The following is an 8,741-nucleotide window of genomic DNA, read 5'->3' as shown; positions in this document are numbered from 1 at the left end:
GGGCTGGCGGGCCAGCATGCCAGAGGCTGGGAGGCACTAGGGGGAGTGCCCGTCCGGGTCCCCACGTGCCATCCTCCCATTGGCCACGCACCCTTGCCCCAGCACCCTAGGGGTGGGTCCCAACCAGCCAGGCCCCTACTCCTGTGGACACCGAGAGTGCCCCACCCCCATTGCATCCCTGTTCCCACAGGACCCTACTCACGTGCTCTGGCCCCTCCTGCCCAACAGTAGGGCTCACGTTGCCACCCAGTGGCTGCAGCTCAAATTGCATCCAGCCAGTCCTGGGAGGGTATCTGCCCCCCGCTGCTCCACCACCTCCCTGCACCCCCTTCTCTCTTTCCAAGCTCCCCTCCCCCAATTGGTACATACACAGACAGTTAGGGTTCCCTCTGCCTGCGGCAGGGGATCTGCCATGACCCTGACTGAGGAGCCAGTGAACCTGGTGGCCCCGCCTCCCCCCAGCGTGGTGCACAGCAGGTGACATTGCAGAGCGGCTGACCCCCACACCCCACCCTCTCGGCTCACTGGCTGCAGGCATGGCCGGTAGTGGGGCTGCAGGCGCAGCTGGGTCTGGGCCTCTGGGTGCTGCTTCTCAGAGTGCCTCTGCTGGCCGTGCTCAGCCATGCTCTCCGCAGGCTGGCCTGGGTGGCCGGGCTGATGGCCCAGTAGCCTAGAAGGCCCCCAGGGTGGAGAGCCCCAACCACGAGCCCCTGCAATCGGCAGGGCTCACACCACCTTGTCCTCGGTGTGGCCCCAGGAACCTGCTCTCCCGGGTCAGGGCCACCCACCAGCAGGGGTGTCCTGGTCACGACACAGTGGCCCCGGGGCTGGGAAAGGAGCATGCACCCGAGTCCCCACGGAGCTTCCCGGTGACCCCAGGCTGGGGCAGCCGACAGCCACATGAAGGCGGCCCGTCAGGGAGCGGGGCAGGGCAGCCTCCCCAGGCAGAGGGCTTCAGGCCCCTCTGAGGCCTCTGGGGAGGGCAGGACACAGCAACTCTCACAGCTACTTCCCCCAGTGGCAGTGTGGCCCTGGGGAGTGGGGGGAGGGCCTAGCCCCTTCCTCTCTACAAGCCACCACCCATCCCCAGGGAGGCAGCCCCCACCGCCTGAGCAACACAGGGCCCCTTCCTGTCCAGGACAGGGAGAGGGGAGCTGCACCCCAACTCCCTCCGCCTGATGCCAACCCTCGCTCCAGCACCCCCCCACCCCCAGCACCTTCTCACTCCTCTCCAGGTCCCTCTCGGGTTCGTTTTCAGGTGAGCCGGGCAGGTGGGGACCGGAGCTCTGCAAGGCCTCCAGCTAGACGCTGCAGCCGTGGGGAGGCACGCAGCCCCAGCTCATTCTATCTCCCAAGGAAATGCCCATTAATGGCACTGAACGAAACCCACCGGCACCAGGGCAGAGCAGGACTGCCCTGTGGGCACCGAGACTTTGAAACTCTACAGGCACGGGCAGCCTCCTCGTTCTTCCCAGGGCAGCTGGTGGGTTTGAACCGCCGGCCTTGCACGTAGCAGCCTCCGTGCCGTGGGCTCCGGACGGCACTGGCTCTGGGTTTCTATAGCAGCCGTTTATGAGGGGCCATGCTCCCTGCTGGTGGGCCGGAGGAGCCTCAGCCGCGGCACTGGGTTTGCCACACGGGGCCGGTGTACTCTGCTGGAAAGGGCTGCCCAGTAACGGCTTGAGGGTCTGCAGGTTCGAATCACATCATCCGATCCTGCTCCATCTCTGCCTCCTCCCCCACCAGCCTGTCGCCACCCACTTGGGTCCCTTCTGAGGCTGTAGATGGGGCCGCCGGCCGCCCAGCCCCTGCCTTAGATGAGCAGGTGGGCTTCCTGCTTTGTCTGTTCCTATGGCGACGACTCACGGTGACTCGCTGTGAGCTGGGCAGCGGTGTCCATTCTCAGGAAAAGTCCCGTCCAGTCACTTAGTCCGCTTAGCCCGCGGGCGTGTCGCCGTCCTAACTGTGGTCCGTGCTGGTGGGCTAAAACTACGAGGTACGTTGGACGGTGCTCATGAGGCGCAGGAGTCTTTTGTTGGAAACGCTACTATCTGCCGTCCACACTGCTCCCGGCCCCCAGATTTCTCTGAAGGCAGGGTAGCGCCCCCCCACCCGTCGGCCAGCGCGTCCTCCCGGGGCTCCTGGGGTGTGGCTGTGAGACTGGAAGCTATGTCACTCACGATCCGATACCAGCAGAGCTTCCAGGCAAAGAACAGACCACCAGGAAGGAAGAGGCTGTCCACTTCGGCGGAATCGCGGCTGAAAAGCGATGGAGAGCCCGGAGCGCTGTCGGAACTGGGGCCTAATGAAAAGGAGCAGGCTGCTGTCGGCGACAGAGCCCCTCAGGTGGGAGGCCCCCCAGATGCAGCTGAGGAGCAGCCCCCCTCAAAGGGGAGTTGCCCACAGTGGTGTGCTTGGAGGATGGCCTGCCGGGCCTTCCTTTGCAGACGGGACGCGCAGCCGCAGACACCCAGTGAGACGTGCCGGCACTGTCGTGTCCCCTTCCAGGTGATTGCCGGCCTTGAGTGCCCAGAGCAGGGCAGGGCCGCCCCCCAGGCCCACAAGGCTGTGAGCTTTCAGAAGCAGGTCCCCTCGGGTGGGTCTGAACCTCCAACCTTCGAGCTAGCAGCCGAGCACCGAGCCACTGCACCGTCAGGGCCTCCTGCTGTTGGCACTGGCACTGGGGTCAGGGGCCCCTGTGTCCTTCCATCATCTGCAGTCCACTAGAGACTTGAGAGTGAGGGGGTGGAGTCCCAGGTCGCTGCTTGATGACCTCATTTGGAGGCGACACGGAGATAAATAGCTCGCTGGAGGCCAGACACAGACTTTCTGCTCCTTCTCCCTGTGAGACATTCCTGTTGACGTGGAGCTACGCTGATGGCAGCCAGGGCCTCGCAGCCGGAGAAGCTGCGTGGAGAGACCCACGCCAGCGCTGAGATGCTTCCACCGCCTCTGGACCCACAAGACCTCCCACCCACTGGCCTGTGATCTTCCTGCATCGGCATCACTGCGTGCTTTGTGTGAGTCTAAGAGGAATTTACAGATTGGTAGGGGGCAGATGGGCAAATATCGGACGTATGGACTTGATCTGAACTGGGCTGGGCTGTTTTCTCATTATACAATTGCTCTTCGATAGAAATAAAGCTCATAGACAGTTGTGTCTATGAATTTGTTTCTCTAGTCAACCCGGACTCACACAGCCCACGAGCCAGTTCCGACCCAGGACAACAGGAAGAGACACCACTCAGTCCTGCTGTGGCAGCCACTGTGTCCGTCCATCTCCTGGAGGGCCTCCCTCCTTTCGCTGCCCCTGCGCTGCACCATGTCCTCCTGAGACCGTTCAAAGAGCCGGATGAAGCCTCCCGATCCGCGCCTCCGAGAGCTCTCTGGCTGGCTGTCCTGGGGACCGTCGACGGCACTCCCGTACACTGGCTACAGGCAAACGCGTCTCCAGTCCTCCTCGTTCAGTGTCCACCTCTCACTGCACACGAAGCAGATGGAAACCCAGACCGGCTTAGGTCAGGAGCACCTTTGTCCGCAGTGACCTCCTAGCTCTTCAGTAAGTCAGGGGCAGGGTCCATGTCCACAGTTTCTGGACAAGGCAAGGACGCTGGGGGCAAAGGTGCGGCCTGGCTGGTGTAGGTTTCAGATGTGCCCGTCTCACACGTGGATATTCATATTCCCGTGGTCTTTCTGCTGACTGTTTCTGTTCGAGTCTCCGGCCGGGGCCCCTTCTCGTCTCTGTGTAAGTGGTGGTGACCCTTTGGTCTCAGAGGTCATTTAAAGGAGCGCAGTGCTCATGGGTGAGAGCAGCATTTTCTTGTCACCCTGCACGGTAAGCCCAGGGGACAAGCTTGTGGGCCGTGTCTGCCAGCAGGCTCCACTCCGGGTTCTCAGCGCTGGGTGGGACCCCGACCTCATCCTGAGGCCTGGCCGGAGGTGGAGATGAGGTGCCTGGGCCACACTGTAACTCCAGCACACCGTGCCTTCCTGACGGAGCGAGCTGATCTCAGGCCCACAACTCAGCATGGCGAGAACGTGTCAGCTTGACTGAATTAAGAAACCCCTGAGTCTTGAGGGGGCGGGGGCAGCCTTTCTCTAGGACTGTGGCTGGAGCTCCACGGAGCCCACAGAGAAGGACGTGGCTGCCCACAGGAAAGACAGGTTTGCATCCACCTGGCAGGCAGGGGTCACAGAGCAGACACGGATGCCACGCTGTGTCTGGTCCAGTGTGTCCTCCGATGCAGCGCCAGCCCCCAGGCAAGACCTTCACTTTCCCACCTGACCGGTGGCCGGCCCTCCCCGGCACACAAGCATGCAAACCAGGACCTGGCCCCGCCCCACCCGTGGTTGGTGGAGCCCAGGCTGGGGTGAGGGTGAAGTTCCTCCCTTCCCCAGCGTGTCCCCGGGGCTAAAGCCAGCCCCCACCTCAGAGCCACATGGGTTTGAGCTGCCCCCACCCCCACCCAACAGAGACCGGGGGTGTGTGTGCCCCCCAGCACTCGGGGATGGCAGCTGCAGCCTCGGCTTGGCCGTGGGGTTTGTGTCCTGGGGGTTCCCCCAGGGATGAGTGGCTCAGGAGCCCTCAGGGGAGACAGAAGGGACCCCCTGGAATGGAGGGCCTAGAATGGGGACCTGAGAAGAGACAGGCAGAACAGATACAGATAAATTTGTTTTTAATAAAGGAGTTAATTTTCTTTCAATCCTATATAAAACAATAGCAATTAAAAACTTCATTTTTGAAAGTAAAATATTTACATATGAACAAGTTAACTGTGCAAAATTTACATGAAAAAATGGAAAGACAGGGATTTCCTAAAAGACAAAATAAAAGGCTAACAGTTCCTGGGGCTTGTCGGAAACACAGACCTGCACTCAGCCAGGCCGGTCTGACCGCAGTGCAGGCTGCTGCCCCTGGAGGCTGAGTATTTACAGTCATAAAAGTACTATCAATAGACGATTTAATACAATAACCTCTGAAAATATAAAGAACCAATTAGTATATTTGTAATAAAAAAATAGGTACAAAGAAGAGGCTTTGCTGTGGGCGGCTGTAAAGGGGGCCCACGGCTTGCATACAGTCTTGTAGCAAAATAATTATCGTTTACATTGCCATTCTGTCATGTGCCAAAAAATTATGTACAATTACTGACAAAATACACAACCATTTTCCAACACTTGATTCACACTGAGAAACTGCTGTCGGGTGAGTCTGCTCAACTCGGATTTTATTTCATCTAAGCTTCCACTTTGAGCTAAAAAACACAGTGCAAGTAAAATATATTTATGCTGAAAAGGTCTTCGTCTCTCGTTTACTTTACAGCTTTACAAACGATAGCAAATAAAATGCCTCTGTACAGATGCTCGCGGCGGGCCTGAGAGCGGGCGCGCGCGCACGTGCACAGACGCCGGCACGCGCAGACGCCGGCACGCGCAGACGCCGGCACGCACGCACGCACGCACGCACGCGCGCACGAGCGCGAGCGCACTGGACCGCGGCGACGGGTCTGCGATGCGCTGTGGATTCCGCAGAGGGGCGGCGGCGGGATAAATAGTCTAAAAACACCAGCTCGCGGCGCCGACTGACTCTTACAAAAATAAAATACATGAGGTGAGGTCGTGGCTGGAGACGGTGCCTCGGTGGCAGTTGGGCGGACACACCGATGCACGCGGACGCGGCTACGCTGCGGGCGGCCGGCCGGCCGTCGGTCTAGATATGGCTTGTTTGGCAAGAAGGCCACTCAATCGAGGATGAGCTAGGGTTTCGCTGTCCGTTGGAGTATCCACAGGCCTGTTCTCTGCTGCAGACGCGCTCCTCCCCGCAGAGCTGGCTTACAAACGGCTAGAAAACGGCTCCGTTGGAAAGAGGAGGCTGTTTTTCAACAACATCCCATTTGCGAGTTACAAAAAGGCGTAATCTGCAAAGATATAAAAACGTCCCCGGGCGCCCCATCAACCCCGCGCCCCTGCCCGGGTCACTTCAGGAGTGCCTTGTAGAGCAGCAGTGAATGGCTCGTCTCTCGCTCGTTTTCCAAGCAAAATATGAGGTCCCTGAGGTTGACGCGCGTGATCCGCTGCCGCGCGAACTGTCGCGGGGCGCCCACGCCGGAGCTGCCCGGGACCGCCGCGCCGGGGCCCGATCCCTGCGGGGCGGCAGAAGAAACAGGAGTTAGCGGTGCTTGGGGCCAGGCAAGGGAGGCTTTAGGGTACTGGCTTCCCTGCCCACCCAGGACCCTGACTAGGGAGTCATCAGACTAGGGCTGCTTGCTGTCAAGCTCCTAGACTTAACAGATTTAACACAGGGGTGCTGTGAAGAGGTCTCCAAGCCAGCAGGTGTGGTACACCCAAGCCTGGGCCAAGCCCTGGGCCCGACTGGGCAAGCTCATGGTCGCCCTGTGGACAAGAGCACTGCCGCTCACACCTTAGGGACAAGTCCCGTCTCCCTGTTGTTTCTGGGCAGTGCTCCAGGGCCCAAGCGATCACAGACCCCCACCTGCAGGCACAGACGGCAGAGCCACACACACACACACACCACAGCCAGCAGCCATCATATCGCTGTGTATCTCTGCACACTGGACACTGAGCTGCATTCTGACGGAGCTGCTCACATGTCGTCTAAGCACCGTGCTGCATTGCGTCTCCAAGGGCTAGCTGTCAGAATTGCTCCTGCCAGACCAGCCACACAGACCCTGGCTGGCAATACAGGGGGCACCTTGCTGCCCAGTGGGAAAGGGAGGGAAAGCCTCGGGCACGCAGGAAAGAGCATCCGATTCACTTTCACTAAGATCCTGAGAAAGGTGTCAGGGGTGAAGGTGGCCCAGGCAGGGCTCAGCCTCTGTCTGGCCCGGCATGGAATAAAACCTAGGGTCAGGACTCAGCAGCCCACGTGCCACTCCCCTGGCCATGTTTCCACTCATTACAGCCCACGTGGTGACCAACAGCTGGGTGATGGCGCCCAGAGGACATGGCGCATTCAGTCCCATGAATGTCCCACCCACACCACCACCAACTGCCCTAACAGATTCTGAATGCAGGTGTGTCTGGGCAGCTCAGCTCCAGACACGGCTCCGAGGCTTGGGCCTCACATACTGCTGTGTGTGGCTGAGTCCTACAGAGCAGGCCACGCTGTCTGCCGTGTGGCTCCATGGCTGTTCGATTACTGTCTGCTTGAACCTGAACACCAGCCTGCCCCGTATGTCCCAGAGGCCCCGGCTGACCAGACATTGCATGTTCGGATCCTTGAGGGTCAGCGACCCTCTGCAGGTGTTTGCAGGTGTGCGCATGCTGCACCCACAGCTGGTGGCCAAGGTTCCAGCACGTAGGTGTGAAGGTGGCCTCAGGAGAGGACCCACGAGGGGGGCTGACAGTGGCCTCCAAGAGCAGGAGGCTGGGAGGGCGCCGAACACAGGTCACACACACCAGTAACATCTAGTCTCCGGCGGGCTTCGGGAAGCTCCTGCTTACATGCAGCTGGTGGGCAGGGGGTGCCACCCCCAGAAAGTTCACAGCTTCCCCAGTGTGTGTGTGTGTGTGTGGGGGGGGGGGAGGGGTCATGAAGCTTGGGGAAGCGTGAGGGGTGGGATGGGGTGAGGAGGCACTCTGCCCTGTGGGGTGCTGTCAGAATCAGGTTTGCTCTGGTTTGCACCTAGGAGTGGAATTGCTGGGTATGTGGAAATTCATTATGCCATTCTCACTCATTTTATTTGTATTATGGAGATTTCAAACAGGTTTTAATAATTGAGATTAAGCTCCAATAAAAAAGAGGAATGTTTGGGTGCCGGTGTGGGGTGAGGGGTGACTTTGGACAGGTCATCTGAATTGCCCTGGGCACCGGCTCCAAGCTGTAAAACGGTGCCCCCATCAGACTACTGGCAGGATCCGCTCAAAGGAGGCTGCTGTGCTTGAGGGGGCCCGTCTTTCAACTGTCAAAAATGCAACCCCCTGGCCTCAAAGAACTGACCTAAAACCCAACCGGCAACAGGAACAGGCTCTCTGGCGCCGGCTGGAAAGGTGACGGTGACCCAAAGTGGCACCGCTGTTTGACAGGAACGCCCTCTGTCGATGGGTGAGCACTCAGGCACGCTCCTCACCGCCCGTGAGTGCCTCCGTGGGCACCAGCTCGCAGCACGGGCTTGTCCCCCTTCACGCGGCACGGGCACGTGCAGGCGCCTGGCACAGAAACTAGCAGTTCCAGGAAGCTGAGGGCACTGGCAACCCCAGCACCTGTCTCGAGTATCTCCTCCCAAACCAGAAGGTCCTTCCACACAGGACCTAACAGCAGACACTGCCCAGGCTCCGTCCCACGAGCGGGGTGGCTGGGGCCATCACGCCCCCCGGCCTGAGCTCCCTGCGGGGCCTCCACGGCACAGACCAAGGGGCTGTCTCCGCGCGCACAGCTTCTGGGGCAGGAAACACGCCACACCAGAAAGTGCCGAGCACACTGGGCGCACGGGAAGTTGAGAGCCCGCAGGGCAGAGAACCTCAAAACCTGGGAATCCGGCCCCGCCCCCTTCCTCCGGACGGGGTCTGCAGTGCTGCCAGAAGAGGACGCCGAGACGCCCGGACCCCACGCTGGGCCGGGCCGGCCGGAGGGGAAGGCGCGCCGCGCCGCCTCCAGCGAGACGGGTTCCGAGAACCGAGTGCACGGACGCGGGCCGGGAAACAAGCCCAGGAGCGGCCGGGGCGGGGCTTGAGCGCGCCAGGAAATGACCTCAGAGTGGGGGCGGAGCCTGGCCGGGCGC

The 8,741-nt window shown here is 60.5% G+C and overlaps 1 protein-coding gene across 1 annotated transcript in view; it reads right to left on the bottom strand.

Moving 5' to 3' along the window:
• Positions 1 to 5,673: 5,673 nt before the first annotated feature.
• The window catches only part of TAF4 (TATA-box binding protein associated factor 4), a 40,486-nt gene continuing 37,418 nt past the window's right edge, over positions 5,674 to 8,741 (bottom strand). The window contains exon 18 of the mRNA XM_004716085.2: positions 5,674 to 6,143. Coding sequence (XP_004716142.1) covers positions 5,976 to 6,143 — 168 coding nt within the window. The 3' untranslated portion in view covers positions 5,674 to 5,975. The remainder of the gene's footprint in view (positions 6,144 to 8,741) is intronic.

The sequence above is a fragment of the Echinops telfairi genome, unplaced genomic scaffold (assembly GCF_000313985.2).
Source record: "Echinops telfairi isolate 266 unplaced genomic scaffold, ASM31398v2 ScPeMD7_7414;HRSCAF=8452, whole genome shotgun sequence".
NCBI classification, from domain to species: Eukaryota; Metazoa; Chordata; class Mammalia; order Afrosoricida; family Tenrecidae; genus Echinops; species Echinops telfairi.
Note: the sequence above shows the minus strand (reverse complement) of the source record. Positions and strands in the feature narration are given on the sequence as shown.